Raw genomic sequence first — 20,289 nt, 5'->3', positions numbered from 1 at the left:
CAATTCCAGAGTGAAACAGAAATCCTGCACCCCAGGAACACAAGAACAACCACAAAATTGTCAGAGGCTCTGACAAACTGCCAGAAATATTAATATCGTATCAATGAATCAGACAAAACCAAGAACCCCGATTGGGTAGAAAGCTGTGAAGGAGAACAACACGCATTCACTAGCTCACAAGCTACATTTTGTACTATAAGGTGGGACTTGAAGAAAGATTTCAAAATCCCAGCTGCCAGAAGAAATTCACTTTGCAACCCAAAAGGTGGTGCCTAGCTATTAGCAAAGAACAGAGTGTGTTATGATGATGCTGTTCAGCTGACAAGAGAAATTAACTCCAGACCACTTGTTGCCTTTAGAGTAACATTCCATTTTTTCCACAAATGCCAGAATGTTAGCACCACAGACTGGCCAAGCTCCAACTCATAATCGCTTTCTGAAGGCTTAAAAGTTTGCTGCAGTTTCAAGTAGAGCATTCTTTCCTCGCTGGTATCATTTGTTTTGCTGGCATCTAATTAGGTTTCAAATTAAGATTAGTTCAGACTTTGAACATAAAATAATCAATACCCAAATCCAGGAAGCAGTGTATTTGCTTTACTCACTGCACTCTACCTTCCCAGTCAATACTGAACCAGTGCCCAAAAAATAAGAAGTGGCATAGTCCTTAAGAAAAGATCCAACTGGAGGTCCCGACCACTTGCAGTCAAAGAGCATATGACACTTACTCCAGAAGTTAAAGAAAATAATCCCAGTACACCAGCTGGGATACCAGTTCTCAGAATTATGTTCTGCTTATTCGAGCTCCATTGGCAATATTTTAGGTACAGTACCCACTTCCTTGCTTCAACTGTTGTGCAGTGATGCTGCCAGTCGCAAATTATTGTCTGAAAAATTCAGTAGTGGATAAACTGGCACACAACACAAACCCTGATTACAATGCCAAGGTATGTACAAAGTGCAATCTAACTTTTACATTCCACTCTGCCCATCTCACTGTGAAAGTCCTACAAAAAAAGTGGAGGAAATTCTTAACAATTTTTATTTCTTTATCTTAAATATGACATTTAAGTGGATAATTCACGTAAGGACTGATGACCTTAGGCTTTCATTTATCTTTTTATGACTATGTACTCATATGGGCAGAAGTCTTTGCATAACTTACTGAACAAACTACTCCAACAGAATATTATTTTAACAAGCAGCAATAAGTGATATCTGCAATTACAACATAGTGAAAAATTTATCATTTAAGTTTACTAGACGAAAGCAAGAAATCTGTTATTCAAATCTTGTGAATTCTTACAAAAGAAAAACTGATTTTACTTCCAATTTCCAAGGTCTTTACACCTAATGTAAGGTGTATGTAATCATGATGTAAAAAATACAATAAAAACCACACATCAAGACTATAAGATGTCTCAGTTGTGAGAGTACAGACTGCATTCATTATGACACCACACCAAGAAAGCTGACATCTGGTCCCTAATAAATTTTATGTGTTTATGTAAATATAAAATACAAGGTCTTCTTTCAGAATAAGAATACTTCATTCTTAACTAGTGATCCAAATGCACAGAGCAGAAAAGCATTTCTTTACTAAGTAAGACTCACACTCACTTTGTATTAGAACAAAGTGGTGCATATGTCTCTGCACAGAGAAAAGCAGTACCAGAGTTTATCATATAATAGCCACTAAAAACAGAAGGCAACTTAGGGGATGCAATAGGAGTAAGAAAGTTTTCTTTGGGAATAACCAGAAAGAAAGCATAGCCAGGCAGTCCAGCATCAGTACTTACGCATCATACCTCTGCAGTGCTGTCACTTTGTTCTTGTTCTTGTCAACTGTACCCGTAGATAATTGGAGAAAGTTGGGGTTTAATTTGTATAATTCTTGCAGTAGTTTCTGTTCATATTCCTGGTGCTTACCCGCCTAAGGAAAGAGAAACTCACAATGAATGAATACTGCTTTAATATATATTTTTATAGATATTAAAAAATATATTTTTTTAATACATAAAAGTACATAAGTACATCCCCAAGTTCAGTAATTGAGCTTTAACAACTTAACAGGTCACTCCTGACTAAAACTCAAAACAGTGCTTCTCAATTTCAGCACAGACGTGATCTCAACAGATCTAAAGCTTGCCTAGAAATCACTTGGATATATTTACCAATTTATAATTTTTTTTGAGACTTCTAAAGCAGAAAAATAGTTACAACCTTATTAGAACTTGCTCTTCAGTTCCAATCAAGAGCTTCACAATGTACCTTCTAAATCACAAACAGCTAAATCTCCAAGGCAGTCTGCATTTCATATATCAACCATACTAAGCTTTTCAGAAGATGGGAAGGAGCAAGGAGTCTGTCTTTTAAACCAAAAGTTCCAAGATGGCAGTCATTTTATATCAGCTTAATAAAAATAGCTGAGGTGGTCTGAGTGTTAACTATCATGTGACAAGGAGCATATTCGGAGCAATAACTGATAAATCATTCTTTTTAATAACTGAAAAATTGAAATATTCTTTTAACTAATTGAATTAATTGAGAGTGATTTCTTGCTTTCAGAAATTGAGGAGGCCCAATCCAATGCCAGAACATTGAATCTGGTGAGTGAAGGAAGAGAGTATTTTGCAGTCTAGCTTATCTATAACATTCTGTGGCTAAATATTTAAAATAAAACCAGCAAGATCCACCCCCCCTAAATTTAAAGTGACATCTGAAACAAATTCAAGATGAACATTCACATTTTTTGTAGGTTATTATACCACTCCAACCTAAGATAACTATTTGCAAGTTAAGTATTGTAATAAGTTGAATCAAGATGCAAAATAGAACAGTGAATTTGAAGTTGTCAATAGCTTTTATCTAGTTTCCAGTACTAAGAGATGTCCTTTAGCAAATGAAACAAGTGCCAAGATTTATGATCAGGCCTTCTGAATCTTAAGTCTCGAACACATGTTATTATCTATCACATCTTCAGTATTGATTTAATAGCTCTCACACTACTTGTACACCTAAAAATTAACATTTTTACATTACTTAATTACTTAATTCCCTTTATAGATGTTTTGTTGGCACAAGAATGGAATTGATGCACAGGCAATGTGGACATCCTCCTTTTTTAAAAATAAAATTAAGCAGGAATATTTGACAAAATTCCAAAAATAGTACTGCTGAGAGACTAAATTCCCTTATGGTCTCCTTTAGAAGGGCAACTGCATAGCCCATTTGAATACTCCAAGTCAGTCAAACACTATAAATACCTCCAGTTTTTTGCTACTTAATTCTCCAGTTCTCCATTACTGGTTGATTCTGAATGTGTCTTTCTCTATGTAGTCTACCTACACAACCCTCAAAAAACAGACATTCAAACATCTGGTTTATGCATCATCTTACCCAACTTTCTCAGTGTCTACACCCAAGCTACTACCTACAGTAGAAAAAAGTGTGGTTCACCTAAATGCAAACTTTATGAGATATACTGCACCCTGGAAATGCTTCTTTTGCCATCCGCTATGAATAGAATGTAAGCAGCTAGCTCAGATGCACAGACCTGCACTGCAAACATTAAGCAGCTGAGTAAGAAGAAACGTCCCTGGATATCTCATCTTGCTTAAGACTTCAGTGGCAAAAGACTGAACGTCATGGCCAGCAACATCAGGCCAGTCCTAAGCTCACTTACCTGTCACGTAAATGTAAGAAAGAAACAAGATGAAAATCCTATATAGGAGCTTGCAGTAATCGTGCTTTATTTGTAACAAGCAATCCAGAGGCCAAACTTAGCGTCTCCAACCTACCTTACCTAAATTTCTAAATTCACTTTCAGAGACTTCCTGGAGTTCTACCAGTTCTTTCCAGTTTGTCACAATGCTTAGCTCTATGAACAATTATTGAACCTAGAATGTAAGTTCATCCATTGACAATTTTATTTTTTTTAAATAGAGAATCAAAGTCTGACAATGAACATTCAATCTCATTAAATGAGCCTGTAAATTCACTGACACTAACCCAAGCTCCAGAAAGCTGGTGCACTGAAAGCACAATGCACTTTTCAATAGTTGTGTAATTTCCACTGATTTCCAACAAAGCAATATGAAATCAAGAAGAAAGTTTAAGGAATGTAACAAGGAATAGGAAAGGAAGATTCATTTAAGTCACCAAGATCAAGTATAATCCACTCAAGACTTCTGAAGGAACTCATATGTGAAACTGAATTCCTGGCCAAGATACGTAGCCTATCAATTTTAACCGGCAGTTAGACCAGACAACTGACAGATTGCCATTGCCTTCTACAAAAAGGGCTGTAGAAAAGATCCTGTGAACTACAGGCTGCTAAGTTCAACCTCCATCCCTCCTAAGATTATAAAATCTATTTTAAAAAGAAAAAAAAAAAAAAAAACAAAAGATAGAAGTTCATGGATAAACACAATCTGCTGGGAATGAATCTGAGCATCTTCTGTAAAGGGGAATCCTACTTCGCTAACATGATGAAATTTTATGATAGTGTCAATAAGCAGAAATAAAGACAATTTATCCACAAAATTTTCGAAAAAGCCTTTGATAAAGTTTCACACCAGAAATTATTTACGGAGCTGCCCTGGGATAGAGGAAAGGTTCTTATGTAGATTGAAGCTGGTTCAAAGAAAGAAAGACAAAGGTAAGACTTGATGGTCTCTCTTAGGGTGCAGAAGCAAGCGATGAGGATTGATGACTGGCATCACTTTTATGCAACACCATCGGTATGCATGAGAAAGAAGTGAAAAGAGCATGTTCTTTGCTTACAATACCAAGCTCTTTGGATAGTAAACTGCCATGCTGGTAATGAGGAACTCCAAAAGAACCCCAGAGAACTCAGCAAACAGGCAAAGAGGTGGCAAATAAGCTTCACCAGAGACATGTCAGGTAACACACCAAAGGAAAAGTAGCCTAAACCACACTAACGCTCTATTGACCTGTAAACCGGCTGTTACAGCTCAGAAAAGAGATGCTGAGGTTACTGCCAACAGATCTCTGAAAGTGTTAGTTGATTACGCACAGGCAATCAAACAGAAAGTGTGCTGGGCATCATTAGGAAGGGCACTTAAAAAACCCAAAAAACAAAACCCAAAAACAAACAAAACAACAAAACAAAACAAAAAAGCCACCCCACACTACACACAAAACATTGAGGACTGCTATATTAAACTTCGCTTCCCCTATATCATGAGTATGATGCATTTGACCTCTGCATCTCAAGGAGGACACAGTTAGAAGGTACAGAGAAGGGCAACAGAAATTATCACAGAAAAGAAGGAACTGTTTTACAAAGAAGTTTAAAAGCCCAGAAACTGTGTGATTTGGAGAGAAGGGTGAGAGAAGATCAAGTTTTACATCAAAGGCAATGGATAACGTGAATAAGGGTTTTGCTTTCAGCAAGCACTACAATGCTAAGACTAGGGGACACTTGACAAAACTAACTGAAGGCAAAAGAAAGCACTTCACAAAACAGCTGGTGAACTTCTGGGGCTTGCTGCCACAAAAGACTATAGGGTTGACAGTATCAGCAGGTTCAAAATGGATTAAATGAATTCATGGCTGACAGCTCTACAAAAAACTAAAAAGCCTACACAGGAACACACCCTCAGTCATGTGTAACAGATCTAGCTGGTGGGAGAAATACAAGGAAATGAAGAGGGAAGGTGGCCTGGTTTGCAAGTTCTCCTTGAATTTTATCTCCTATTGCCATTATCTGTGACAAAATATATACTACAGGGACTATTCATCTGAACCAGCAGTGTATTTTTTTGATTTATGAAAATGTAGCTGAAATCCTCAGAAATAACTGCTAATTTGTAGAAAAATGTTTAATAGATAGGGACATTCTTCCTTATTCTCTGGCTTACATCAGCCTAACACATGAAATAAAATCTACTTGTACAACATTTGTGCTAGCATTAGGGGTGGGGACTACCTGCTTCATGGACAGACCACATGCAAAAATTACAGCATGGATGCGAGGCTGGCATACTTGAGATTGAGTTTAGAAGCCTTACCATACCTCATGTAGAGAGACAGACCCAGACTCAAAAGACCTCAGAATGTACCACCTTTGAGAAAATAAAGCTATCCATTTAATTGCTTCCCTACCCTAGATAATAAGCATTTTGATGTTGAGATAGTAAAAAAATCCCCGTATCAGTATTTATACTTCATTACAGTTACCCTCAATGTTTTATTTCCAAACGGTTTCTATACCCTTCACAGGCTAAAAGGGATATCAGAATTCAGATAGCGTGATCAAATCACAGTACAATAGTTAAGCCATGATAACTGGCCACACACACAAAACCTACAGGAACCCCAGATCTGCACTAACTTCTTTCAGAGATTTAAAACAACATATGTTACCTTGCATTGGTATGAACAAAGGGCAAGTAGCTAACTCAAGGTTATTTGAATTCTTGGCTAAGAGTTTATCTCCATCTTTTTGACTCATGAACACACAGTGGACTTTTCAGCCTTTAAAAGCAGCATGCAATGAAAAAATTTAACTAACTGTTCACTTCAAATATCCAACAGGTTAATCGCCTTTTGGATTTCAAAATTCATCTCTGTAAAAGGCTACATTATACACATATTAGACTAAATTATATACAATAAAATACATACATGCCACATTTCATGTGTTTTCTATTCATTACACTTACCTGCATTTCCTCTTTTGTGAAACTGGCTGCTTCATCTCCCAGCTCATGTAGATACATACAGTCTGGTTTTGGACACTGCATATTTTTTAGAAAATAACTGCAATATTTTGTTGTACCTAATGATGCCTGAAGGAAAAAAAAAAAACATTATTTAAGTACTGGAGGTTAAGAATGCCTTTTACAGTATAAGAAAAAAAGCTATATTTGCAAAAAAAAAAAATTCCTTCCCAAGATTTGGAGTTCCATCATAATGCATTTTTTGATGCAGGTGGACTAGGAAATCCATTTGTAAGAAATCTATATACTTGAGGATTAGATAATTAGGGTGTATTTCTATTTTCATTCAATCTAAATAAACACCAAAATAAGAGCCTCGGTAAATATGTACATTCATAATCATAAGAAGCCAAATAAGTAGTTATGAGTTTGTATTACATGAAACTGGTTAATGTTTTGTAGCAGGGTCAGGAAATGAATATTAACTAGAGGATTTTCTATAAGCCATCAATTTGGCCAAGTCACCTGAATACCTGTTTACACAGATACCAAAAAAAAAAAACTTGCATTTCCCAGGGAGCTTTTGAGAGGTGTGGTGTTTGGACTACAGAAATGGTCTGTAAAAGCAAATAATCAGGTTTTCACACTGTGCTATTAAGCTATACAGCAAAAAAGCCACTATGGGAAGGTGGAGGTGGTGCAACTTTCTTTGTCTCAAACTTTTGTTTTAAGAAGTTACCTGCTAACCCCCTAAAACATTGCCTGCTGGAAGCTCACTGAAGTTCCATGTTGTAATTAATGCTAGGAAAACAGGTGAAAACCCAATTCTCAATAAACTGGACATTTTTGTTCATCAACACAAGCATATGCATACAAATAAAATTTTATACTATGCATTGATATTAGTGTCCTAGCACATATACATAAGAATGTAAAAATATTACCACCTTAAGTGTTCTGCCGTCTACCACCACATTATTAACGCATTGTATGGCTCTGAGAGCATCTTCTGACCGAATGTAGGTTACATATGCACTGGCACTTGGACCCTAGAAAGAAAATATACCATATTTTATTTATTTTCTTCTCCCCCCAGATAGATCTGAACATTAAGTTGCTTTTTTAGCAACTCACTTCATAAACTGGTATATTCCCGGCTAGATGTTTTTAACAGGAAAACTGACAAAAATGGTAGAATTCATAAAAATTTAGATGTGATGCATAAAAAATGGGGAAAAGAAGAAATGCATCTAAATGTTGCTTGAAAATTCTAAAAATACTTAAAGGTATTTTATCCCTGAAATACAGATTAGTGAATAAATGCCACATTGCTGCTTCTTTGAAGGTTCTCATCCTGTCTCCCAGTTTTTAATCTTTCTACATTGCATCTTGCATCCAACTTTGAGAGACTGGTTGGACAATGCCTCAGTAATTTAACAATAATTTGACTTTTGCAATGCTGTATTTTTTTTTTCTTTTAATTTCTTTAACCTATTGCTTAATCAGAAATAGGGAGCGCCAGATTCACTCTGCACACGTGTATTTTCTCTAAAGGAATAAAAAAAAAAATCACAAGGGCCTCTGACTTACCTGTGAGCCTGCATATGATGTGCTGTTATTAATGACAACTTTATGTATTTTACCAAACTTCCCAAAATATTCTGGTCGTTTCAAAACCTACAAGAAAGTGAAAGTGGTATAATGGAAACTTAATTCATACAGGGCTGTACTTATTCTTCTACGTAACTGTGCAACTAAAGGCTTTAGGCTTTGATAAAAGGCTTTAATAAAAAAATAGGTCTCTTCTACAAAGAGGAGGAGAGCATGTAGATATAGATTTGTTTTCCAACATAAAACATGGCTACTTGCAATACTGAGTACATTGCCACTGCAGTAAAGAACTTAAATGAGGGATATTCCACATTTTATGTTGTATTTTTAAAATTTCTTTCAGTACTCAGATTACCCAAACCCTACCCTGGTTAAGATACATCCCATTCAGCATGAAATACTCCTGTATGTATCTATTTTATAATTTGAGGAGAAAATAAAAATCACACTCATTCCAGTTAAAATAAATAACCACCTTAAACTTGCATTCAGATATATTAACTGCTAAGAACAAAACGCTGAATCTTGACTCACTTGCCCCACTCCGAAGAGAAAGAGAGTAAACCAATTAGCTTGAGATAGCCTCAAGTTTTCAGAAGACCAGACTAAGTACAGGAAGACAATATATGACACTTCCCAGGGGCAAGAAAAAACGTTTCAGAATCAACATCATGCTGAAATAACTGAGTATCACACCCCTGAAGAAAAAAAAATACTCCCGCCTTCCCTTCCCTGCATCAGTTAGTAATAACACACCATTTAAGGATCCTGTGCAAAGCAGGAACTTCTCTAGCATATTAAGCAACTCTGTTGAATAACAGTTACCTGTGTGCCAATGGAATTGGCAATATATCTGACACATTTCGTACCAAAAGCCTTTCTTTTTCTATCCCCATGATGGAAGGAGGTGCAGAAGTACTGACTACTCAGACTGAAGCTAGATAAGCTAAGGGTATTTCTAGTTCTAAACAATAACCTGAGAGGTTAAAAAGGGAGATGTGTTTCCCCAGCTCCGTCTTCATATTAACACTGAATAGTACAGTTAAACTGTACTGATCCGAGAACTTCTTTACCTAACCACCTCCTCTCCCTTCTCAAGGGAGCACCAATGTCTTCAAGATCTAACAGCATTAATCACATTTGGAACATCCTGTAGAACTACAGGGCACATTGTATAGACAACCAATCACTCACTAGTCTCTTCTGACTGCTCTTCACTTGATCTACACCGTCCTGAAAGATACTACACATCCTACACCCACCCTCAGGTGTCATTCCAGAGCAAACTGACAATCCTGAGTAAAGCAGAAGAGTTTTTTCAACTGTCTTGCAGATTATACACCTGATAAGATACAGCAGCATGGCCTTCACAATTTTCACAAGAGCATGTCAACAGAAGTGGATCCACCTGTATTCCATTATGATCCACAGATCTGTTTCCAGAAACAGCAAATAGCAGCTAATTTTCCCTTCCAAATAATCTTTATTTGTGTAGGATTTTTTTGCCTGCTTAAGTGGCAAACTTAAATTGAATATATTGAATACTTTTTTTTAGCCCATCTCTGTTTCAGACTAGGTTTCTTGGAAATCAAGTAATCTTGGTGCTATACGCATTATCTTCTGGTATGTAAGTGAGAATACTGCTACCACCAAACCTAGTACAACCACCCCCTTACTTAATAAGTAATAAATACTTAATAAATGCACTTCTAATTACTTCAAGTATTCAGTGTGGAATTATCTGAGGTTAAAAAAAATTAACTGTTTTATTTATTTAATTTTATTAAAATTTACAAATTTTAAAAATTATAACGTTATAATAAAATTATAAAATTTTGTTATTTATAAGATTTTATTTATTTATAATAAAATTATAAAAGTTATTAAATTTTATTTAACTTATTATTTCTCTTACTCACAAATCATCTATCTGGTCAAAGAAACCGAATAAATTTTTCGGTAATAAATAGCAAAGCCACTGTTGACAGTTGCTTGCAAATACTTGTTGCTATATTCTTGTAGAAACTGAAGTGTTACAACTGAAGTGTTATATGCCAGATCAGTTTAACTTTGATTTTTCTCTTCCCTTCATATCCCCCTTTCCCCCCCCCTCCACTAAAAGCAGCTTTTTACATTTGTTCTTTCCCAGTCTATCAAAACACAGCCCATACTCAGAGTCCTCAGAAACAGCCACTTCTGTTTGAGATTTCTCCAGACAATTTAGTCCGATCAGGTGAATTTAACTTGGCACAGTAGTTTTAAAGACATCTATCTTATCCTGTAGTATATTCCCTCCATATTCTAATTCAAGGTACTTTTACTCATTAGCACTAATGCCATTAGCCACCTGCAGCTGACTGATGATGGAAGTAAATAAAACATTTTAAACACAAACAGTTTTCTCAAATGAAAAGCTTCTTTTTGATGCCGCAGAGTAGCAAGCTGACTCTTCCCTGGTCTTCCTCTTACTAATTTTTTTCCCCTCAACTGACATCACCCTTATGCTCCTTCCTAGTTACACTTCAAGTGTTGGCTTTTTAGTTCTGTCCCTACAGGTTTGTGCTACAGTTTTTTTGTGCTACAGTGTATTTGTTCTTTACAATCCAGCCAAGCTCCCATTTTAGAATTGGTGGTGCATGACACAGCTGTATGGTGCCAGCAGATCCAGCCTAGGAAAATGAGTACCTAAAAAAATCCTTAAGCTTATTTTTAGCTTAACAACAAGCCCATTTTTAAACAAATACAAAGAACAATTTCCTTAACAAAAAAATAGAGCATCCGTACTTCCAAAAGCAAAGACAAACACTTGTTACGGTTATTTTGGAGGAGGAAGCTGAGTAGGTTCCCTTAAGAAGAGGAGGGCCTCAGCAGCAGTGAACCTTTTCAATGCTGCTTCATTTTGCACCCATCAGGGAGACAGAGAAAGGTGGGCACAAGGGTATTTCCAGTGGTTCCTTTATAGTAAATTAGGAAGCAAGATCTGCAAGTGTGAACCACTCACCTCTGGATCTGCTAGGCGCTGAGATAGCCCTACCACGAAGACAAGGTTCTTCTGTACAACCCGTACACTGGCCAAATGTTTGCGATTCTCTGATATCTTTTGTTTCCTCTCATTTTGTTTCTGTTTCTTTTCATTTTTTATCCTTTGCAGCTCTTCCTGGGAGAGTGGTTTGTACACTGCTGGATCTTCTGGATATGGCTAAATATAACAAATACCATTAAAAACAACCCATGTAAGAAACAACGCATTTGAAATCATTAATTCCAATGTTCTAACGCACAAATTTCTTTCTTCTTTTATACTGTTCTTATTGTTATGGCCAGCCACATTATAGAAGTAGCACATTCAATCTTTTGGGAAAGGTGAACGTCTTGCATGGAATTCTCCTATTTATAGACATAATACTGATTTGGGCAATAGCCACATTCTAACCCTGCTGCCTATTCAGTTTGGTAACACTACAAGCAGCTGCAACATGACAGCCAACGCATCCTGTTAAGATTTCACTAACATAGCATAGTAAGCAAGGTGAAAGCATACGCTGCATATTCACTTTACATTAGTTGTCTGATACAGATTTGGATACTTAAGCATATTAACAAACAAAGTAAAGACTACAGGATAAGAAATCAAAATACAAATGTAATTTCAGCGGCCTACCAAGTTCAAGACAGTAACACCATTACACAGCTCAATCTTTACATGCTTAACTTCTCCTAGTGAAGAGAGATTTCAATACAGTTAATGTATACTGATTTAATAGTGTTCTCGCCATGTTTGTGTACCAGTTTGAAACTTGGGCTTTTGTCTTCCCTGGACAAAGGTGCATTTTTAACCCCATGATTATCATCTACAGATAACTCCTCAAACACAGACATAACAGGGTAGATTTTAATCTCGAAAGTATATAGCAGAAGTACAAGTGTCCTCAGAGTTACCTAGAAAGATTTGTCTATTCATGCAGAGCATTGTTATAAGGCACCATTTTAGCCTGGTCTTGTAGATTACAGTGCACTGTCCTCTGCCCCAGATTACTCCTCAAAGCAGTCCTATATTCCTTACCTGTCCTGGTTTTCTCAGACTGAAAAGTTAGATTTCACACTTTATATACAAAGCAATGCTAAGCACAATGCTAAGTATATAAAAATATATCTCAAACAAAAAGAAGTGTTTCTAAACACTGAGATAAAGTAAGAAATGAGAAGAGTACAGGAGATGTGCGTTAAGGTAAAGACTTAAGATAAAGAAGTTAAGCTCACCAATATGGTGAACTAAGTTCTTTGCTTATACTACCATAACCAAAGGTTTCAGACTGCAAGTCCAACAAAAATGAACTTAACTTTTTCCTGACTGTCCTCTGTTAATGGCAGAATACAAAACTAGTTGTCATACTAAATAACCTGAGAAAAATCTACAGCAGCAAATGAAAATAAGGTTTAAAGCATATATGCCTCATACTTGCATGCTACTGAAAGAGCCACCAAGTGCTCAGACCTGATAGTCTTCTGAGTACATCCCCAAACAAAACAAGATCCATTTTACAGTTTAAAAAGTTCAGCATGATTATGCTATACTTGAGACATCTTCTGAAAATATGCTGCAGTCGACTTCAGCAGATGGCATCTCATGGTTAAACACCAAGTCCTCTGGAAAACGTTTTTAGTATCACAAAGGAATTTAAAACTTGTAAGATACCTCAGAGGTAGCCAAAGGTACACAACTAAGTCCTTAACATGAAAACACAGTAAGGACTGATGTTACCCTTGAAGAACAGTTAAAACCACACTGTTTCTTAAAAAGTTATGTTATTCACAAGTAACACTGAATAGCTTATACAGATTTCACAATGTACTTGATGAACAGCAATAACCTGTTAGTAAGGTCATTTGAGATTAGCTATAGCCAACGATTATCTTGAGTTTTAACACATGTACACATGAGGTCTTCAGAGATGCAGAATAATTCTACAAGGCATTTCACGTATTTAAAGAACTTCTCAAAGTCTGTGTTAGTCAATCATGTAGAATAAAGAACAGATATTGTTTTGTTTTAGGGAAGAGAAAGATTGCTTGGCAAAGAGAGAGTTAATTCAGTTATCACAGTCCAGCTGAGTTCAGGTAGGAAAGGGAAGAAAACAAATGCACCAGTATAAGGTAAATATAGTTCCAAAAATAAATTGCTTGCCCTACACCAAGTGTGTGGTATCATACCCACAATCCATTCTTTCATAGATTAATTCCTTCTCCACATCCCATACTATGCAAGTAAAGGCTTGCAAGCATGCTGCGCTCTGGTACTGCGCAAAAAGTGAAATCATGGTTTTCAGTAGGTTCAGTAAGGCTCCTGAAGGTCCAAGAAAACTACAGCAAATAGTGCCAAAGTTTATCAGCTTCTTTCTTGCCAAGTATAGCCACATCCAGAGCATATTCTCAAATGAGAAGCAAGTCAGACAGTATGTTCCTTCTCTGTACAGCTATTTGCTACTGGAGGTCCTGAACATTAGTCACGAAACATCCCGGGTAGCTCAAGCATAACCCTGAACAGAACGTTTATTTGTCCATAGTAAAGCTAGTAGTTTTTATTTGTACAGGAGAGCACAAGAACTGCTGAGAGGCACACAACTAAACAGCAACTTCAGAATCAGGGAAGAGAAATCTCAGCAGAAAGTGTGAGACTGCCTGAATAAGGATTTCAATCATTAAAGAAGTAGCAGCAGTTGATTCACCACCATGGATAACAGCACATGTTTGAGCAACAGAATCATCAAAAGTTCTCGCTAGATACTGTGGAGCTGTATTATATATGAAATGTTTCATATGTATGTTTATCACTCTTATGACATGTTTAATGCTTCTAAGGAATACGAGTAGTTGGATATCCTGACTTGCAGGATCTGTAAATGAATTTGTGTGCAACGCTTGCATCCCAAGAGTAAATCAAAAACCCAATCCTAAGTAGTGATAGATGATTTTCCTGTCTATTTATAATGTGTGGCATGATAACAGATAAGAGATATTGCACATTTAAGGAGGGAGGAAGACAAGTAAGCACAGCACCAACATTTTGCAAGCTAATTCTAAAAAACAGTAAGTATTAGAAATCCTGTTCCTTTCAAATAAGGCCTTAAAGTCAGTCTACAAATAGGACAATAAATGATTTAATCTTGAGAGTGATTGCTTCCCACAGTGTTGAAGTTCATGAACTCAGATGATAGTTCAGCTACGGACAGAATGCATGCAGGGAAGGCTGGTGGAATATGGCTCTGAAAGCCAAGCAAGGTGAATTGGCTGCTGATCTATGTCACAGTACCATTTCATCTGTTGTTTACTCTGTCCAATCCTACAAAATAGGGGTAGGGGGAAGACCACAGGTACCAGAAACTCTCGGGTCTTGCAATAGCTAAAGTGGCAATGCTACTGACATGACTTTTTTTTTTTTTAAAGCATAAGATACTTGTGTAACCTACTATCACTGATTCCTTAGCTGGTAGAGGATTTGAGATCCAAGCAAAGTAGCTACATCAAGCATTACCAGCATTTATGTATTTTCAGATGCAAGACGTTAAGAGATATCAACATGACTGATTCACTGACTAAGTTTAGCTGACACCCTCCACTTAAGTTATACAAATCCACTTCAGCAAAAACCATGGAAGCCACCTGAACAAGATAGGCCAACATGGAAAATGACCAGATTTTGTTTACACTAACTGAAAGTTGCTGGTAGTCCTACAAGTACTACATCAAAAGTTCGAATGTCTCTTCTGTAGTCTTGTTTCTTTAATCAGAGATGGCCCTTGATGAATTCTCAGTCTTCCTGACTAAGTTTGTCTTGTCATTTAAGTTTTGTTTTCTTTCAGACTTTTTCCCCCACATTTTCCCAATTGTTGAAAGCTGAGCTGGGATTTATCAAGCACTTTGCTTTTGTCATTCCCAGATGGGTCACATTCCTTCCAGACAATGGATGTAGCAACATTTCCCAGTTGTTGCCTTGCTACCAAATAGGTTCTGAAATGAGAAATATAGAGAAAGTCAGTAAGGTTTATGCATAGTATACACCATACTACTTACATCAAGAATAAAAAATAGCTATTTCCTATATACTTCTAAATATCAATTGTTGCACCAAACTAGTCAGTTGTAGGATTAAAAGCACCAGAGGAAACAACTGACACTTGCAGACTGTGCATTAAGACCAGGTGTTCCTTTTACATAGAAGCAGGAGTAGGAGAAACATGCTTAAAACATGTTAGTTTCTCAGTCATAAATGTAGCAGTTTTCTATTTCTCTCCATCTCTAACACAAGGTGCTAGGAGGAATAAAGCTTGCTAAGTCAAGGATCTGGAGAATAAGGCAAAGCCACACTACAGGAACAGCTGTGTATCAAGTTATATTATTTGGTGGAAGGGCAAAGCAATTCAGAAATGTGAAGGAGCTAGGCTATTTTATTGCTGGATTTAAAAATTGCAACAACTGACACTGAGGTCTGAAAATGTGTTGCTTTAATACAGCATAACAAGTGACTGAAATGGTACATATTATTCATATGACAAACAGTACCTAGGTCACTGAATTTTAAAGAAAAGAAATAAGAAAAATCACTGCTAAGATAAATATCACTGGCTTTATAACCAGAACCAGCGAGTCTGGTGACCTGTAAACCAGCTTTTGGCTACAGAAGTCTCTTTTGAGGACAGCATATTTTCATTCTAATTTGACTAGTTAGCGGCTATTTCACTCACAGTTAAGAAATCAATTGACTGGAAAAAACAGGAAGGCTTGCTTAGCATCTTACAATTGACTACACCTACAATTCTGAAGGGCATCAGGAACTCAAAGCAGGTCAGTTCTGTTTTTTAAGGAGGTACTTTTTGTAGTTAATGAATTAAACAGAAACAATTTTTGAGTCTATTTAAGAAGATTCAGACAAAGTTTAGAAAGCTTTTAATGTGTTAAGACTAACAAGTACAGTTTCCATTCAAGTTAAATTCATACTAGTGCCTTACTTTCATAAATCAAAACAAAGCAAATGTTTGTCTGCTACTGTTACTAATAGGAGGAAACTTAAGACACACTAACTCAATTGACTGCAACCACCGAACACATTCCGCACATGCAAATGTTAAGCTATATACCAGTTTGAGCATGTAGAAGTATTTTCTCCTTGGTAGAAAAAACTGCAAGCTAACATCTTTTCAGTTAGAAGTAAATTAGAGAAGCTTAGGAAGATGATGGTATATATGCAATGCACAGTTAAGATCTATCAAACTAATGGCATAGGCACCACTATAGTGTATAGCCAAACTATTTTATCACAGACTTTTCCAAAATCTCCCCCAAACCTTTCAAGCAAAATCCTTGGATAGGGAACTTCTTCACTGCTCCTCTCTACAGAGGAGTGATCAAACCACTGGAGAACTCGCATTGCATTCAGTACCATTGGCACAAATAGTAGTTTTCTATTATGTAATTGTGCACGACATACTCAGCCTTGCTTTAATATATGTTTATTCACAGTCCATTTTGCAGTAAGTATCCTGCACTGGTATACACATTATAAACATGACGTACCTATTGAAACCATAGTACTTACCATAAACTTTCCGGTGAAAATTTTGTTGCTTTGCCATTTTTTGCGCTTCAGCATTTTAAGTGGTCACAACCAATACTACCATAGTAGATATAAATTAGAAAACTGCTTAGATCTTTTCCCCAGAAACCTTACTACACACAGATAGGAATTACTTAGATATACTGCACACAAAAACATATACCTGGTTCAGAAGGTCCAGCACACTTCAAAAGATGGCTTCTTCAGACTTATTTGATGCTGCCATCAACCATGGAGCACAAAATGATTTATTCCCAAGATCCTGATGGGGTCTCTGCGCCACAATGTCTTTGTCTATGCCATGAAACGAATTACTCCTCAGGCTCCTCCATGCGAATCTCCTACAATCCAGCGATATAGCTGCAACTCTACTCAGGAACATCTTGCAGTCCGTGGATGAAGAAAAGTATCAAGAACATAATCCTCGTCCATTGTGAAAGAAGAGGTCTCCTTCCTCTCCTGGAACAGTCTGTGTGCTTCATTCCGATTGTAGCACTCATTCTAGCTTTTCTCCCAAAACTGCTTTTCTAAGCAAACTGTATCCAATTCAGCAAAATATTTGCACATCCAATCATACGCCAGATTATTCCACAATAAAAAGTTCAGCTGTGGCAGTATCCGTATTTCAAATAATTCAGATACCCAGCATGAATAGCATGCTGCTTCTGTGATTTTTCAGATATATTCCATAAACTTCCAATAATGAACAGGCAGAGATTAATCAAATAGTTGTTGGCAAAAATAATGTAGTAAATCCAGGTAAATGAAGCAACTTACACAGACAAGGAAATTCCAGAAATCTCATGTTCGTACAAGCAGAGTAGAAGTTTTCTTGTACTATGAAAATTACTATACAGCATGTGTCATCTACAACAGGTATCACATGTGGAGACTGATTTGGCTGACGGCAGGTGGATCTTCTTTGTAGAACATACAGCTCAAATATTGCAGCAAATTTGCACAATTTGTTAACAAACGTATGTTGCTGTGGGATAGCCTTCAAGCTTGCAGAGGCGTCCAAACACAGGTTAGCAGTGATAGCTCTAGTGTAGCCAAAGCCCAAAAGAGCAACAAGAAAATATGACTGAAGTGCTTATAGAAAGCTGTGGCAGTGAACAAAGAGACCAAGTAAGATTACTTGGGGTCTGAAGAGGGAGCTGTAATATGAGACAGGAAGCCAACAAAGGCATAAACTGAGGATAGGATCACGATTAAATAGCAGGAGAAAGAAGAGACATAAGTAGCTGCAATTACAAAAAGGCGGCCAGGCAAGAAAGTTACGATCAAGGGAAGTCATTAGAGTTAAAGAGAAGATAATATTGAGAAAGAATTTTATTAAACACTGAAGATAAGGAAATAATGAGGTTAAGCAAAACACTAAAAGGAGGAGGAAAATAATTCAATGGAAAAAGCAGGCAACTTAGTGAAGCTGAATTTTATAGTTGTGGCCAACCGAAGTATGAGCCAGACATCAATTAAGAGATAGGGAGAAATTAAGTGTGACTCTCAAAGTACTACCTTTAAGCATTTGGCAACAAGATCAGAATACTAGACAAATAGACTTAGCCTAGATTTTGAAATGCTTTGAAGTTTAACACCATTGGATATATTTTCCAAAGGTTTTACATGTTTAGTGTCCAGAAAAATATGGATTAAAAGCTCCAGTGCCACAAACAAAACAAGCAGGTGCTTTATAAGCTTGCCTCAGACAGCTCTGCTAGTTTAGCTGAACCTTGTCCCTCAGCAAACCCCTGATGCTGGAATCCTCACTGTCCTTCCTGAAAAGATTTTGTCAATGCATGAGCACCCCAACTCAAAGGATTATTTTTTTTCTTTTGGCAGTTCTCCCAGCATCAGCATGCCTTGGTTCTGATCCACAGCTTCCCCTATTAATCCAGTTCTGAATTTAACAAACCAAGACTAGCCGTTGCACAACAGCTTCGACACGTATGCAGATAGAATCTGAAAGATCCAACACCTCACCCTTGATCTAGGCCATAACTAGATGAATGTTTCCCCGAAGGAAAAGGATGTCTTTGGTACCAACACAATGCAAGAGCCTTGTGTTATGTGCAAGACAAGCCGTTGTTCCAGGATATTTACCTTTCTGCAAGCAGGACAAAGTCCATTCTCATCAGTGCGGATACGATGCCAACAGAAACGACAGATTTGGTAGCCACAGGTGCAAGGGAAGAAGTTGATGTCATCAATCTCCAGAGGCTCCATGCAAAGGGGGCATTCCACAGGGTCTTCCTTAGCATCAGGGCTGCGAGACATGTTTATATGTTCGCAGAGCAGCAAAAGTTTATAATAACTTAATAGACCAAGAAGGTCAGCACTTGAAGATCTGCAAGAGAAAAAAAAGTGATTAGTACTTTTGACAACCTTTCTTTTGCACCTTTTAATATTTCAGTTCTTCACCGCTTTCCTTCTCCCCACACAAATTATCTACTAACACACAAGTTACTCCCTAATAAACTTGCGTGTCTCTTCCTACTTATGAGTCACACAAGTAATACAAAAGATGGTACCAGTGATGTACCTCCCTACCTGGATAGGCAAGCACTTCTTTGGCAGTTCACTAGACTATTTGGGTTTCAAACTGTACAGTTGCAAAGAAATGCTTAAGAGTGTACACCACACATTGCTTGTAAGTTCTGCCAGCTCCTTTAACTATTGCTTTCTTGAAATCTTCTACAAATCCGAAGTCAAATACTTGAATGCAGGACTTCATGTTTGAGATAAGTTTACCCCTTTGCTCACAGACTTGGAACAATCAGAGATTTGGAACAACATTTAGGCCATCCATTCAGCCTTTTCAGCAGGGTTACAGAATTATCAAACAAAAACAAGGAAAGCTGCTTAACTCAGGAGGATTCGTTTCTTTGTTCATTTCATTTTTTCATCCAGAGATTGATCTCTGAGGTCAGCCTTAGGACTATAGCATTAGCCAAGATTTGTCAGGTACACAGCTTTCTACATGTGTCAGACAACTTTCATCAAGTTATTCAGGCTTTTCATCAGCATCCAATTCACACCAAAGCCCACATATATGCATGTGGTTGAAAAACCCCTAAGTTTTAACTTAGAGTGCAGCCACAATAAGGTATTTCTGGACCAAAATTTTGAAGATAACCAAAATTCAGGTCACCATTTTCTTAACTCATTTCTCGAACTCAGTCATTTGAGTATGCTTCCATTCTGTCAGTTTAAGAATGCAGCACAAAAAAAGTTACTTTCAGACTAAAAACAAGGCACATACAGTCCTCACTGAGTTGTTCAATCAGTTTGGTGTTTTGCGTTTTTTTTTTTCTTTTTTTTTTTTTTCCTTTCTTTTTTCATTTAAGTACCACTCTGGATATTTGAAGTTGTATCTAATCTCAG

At 37.0% G+C, this 20,289-nt stretch overlaps 1 protein-coding gene across 10 annotated transcripts in view; it reads right to left on the bottom strand.

Annotated features, from left to right (window-relative positions):
* Positions 1 to 20,289, bottom strand: part of CNOT4 (CCR4-NOT transcription complex subunit 4) — an 84,467-nt gene that overhangs the window by 26,904 nt on the left and 37,274 nt on the right. For 6 of the 10 annotated variants that reach the window (XM_075152152.1, XM_075152203.1, XM_075152166.1 and 3 more), the window contains 6 exons: positions 19,009 to 19,252; positions 11,296 to 11,493; positions 8,274 to 8,360; positions 7,631 to 7,732; positions 6,687 to 6,812; positions 1,797 to 1,930 (listed from right to left, as the gene is read on the bottom strand). In XM_075152152.1, the coding sequence (XP_075008253.1) occupies positions 1,797 to 1,930; positions 6,687 to 6,812; positions 7,631 to 7,732; positions 8,274 to 8,360; positions 11,296 to 11,493; positions 19,009 to 19,182 (821 nt within the window). In that variant the 5' untranslated portion in view covers positions 19,183 to 19,252. Of the gene's footprint in view, positions 1 to 1,796; positions 1,931 to 6,686; positions 6,813 to 7,630; positions 7,733 to 8,273; positions 8,361 to 11,295; positions 11,494 to 19,008; positions 19,253 to 20,289 lie in introns of those variants that run through there. The other 4 variants (XM_075152175.1, XM_075152213.1, XM_075152232.1 and 1 more) reach the window with 1 other exon arrangement.

Source organism: Calonectris borealis, chromosome 1 (assembly GCF_964195595.1).
Source record: "Calonectris borealis chromosome 1, bCalBor7.hap1.2, whole genome shotgun sequence".
NCBI classification, from domain to species: domain Eukaryota; kingdom Metazoa; phylum Chordata; class Aves; order Procellariiformes; family Procellariidae; genus Calonectris; species Calonectris borealis.
This window is presented reverse-complemented; position numbering and strand designations above follow the sequence as displayed.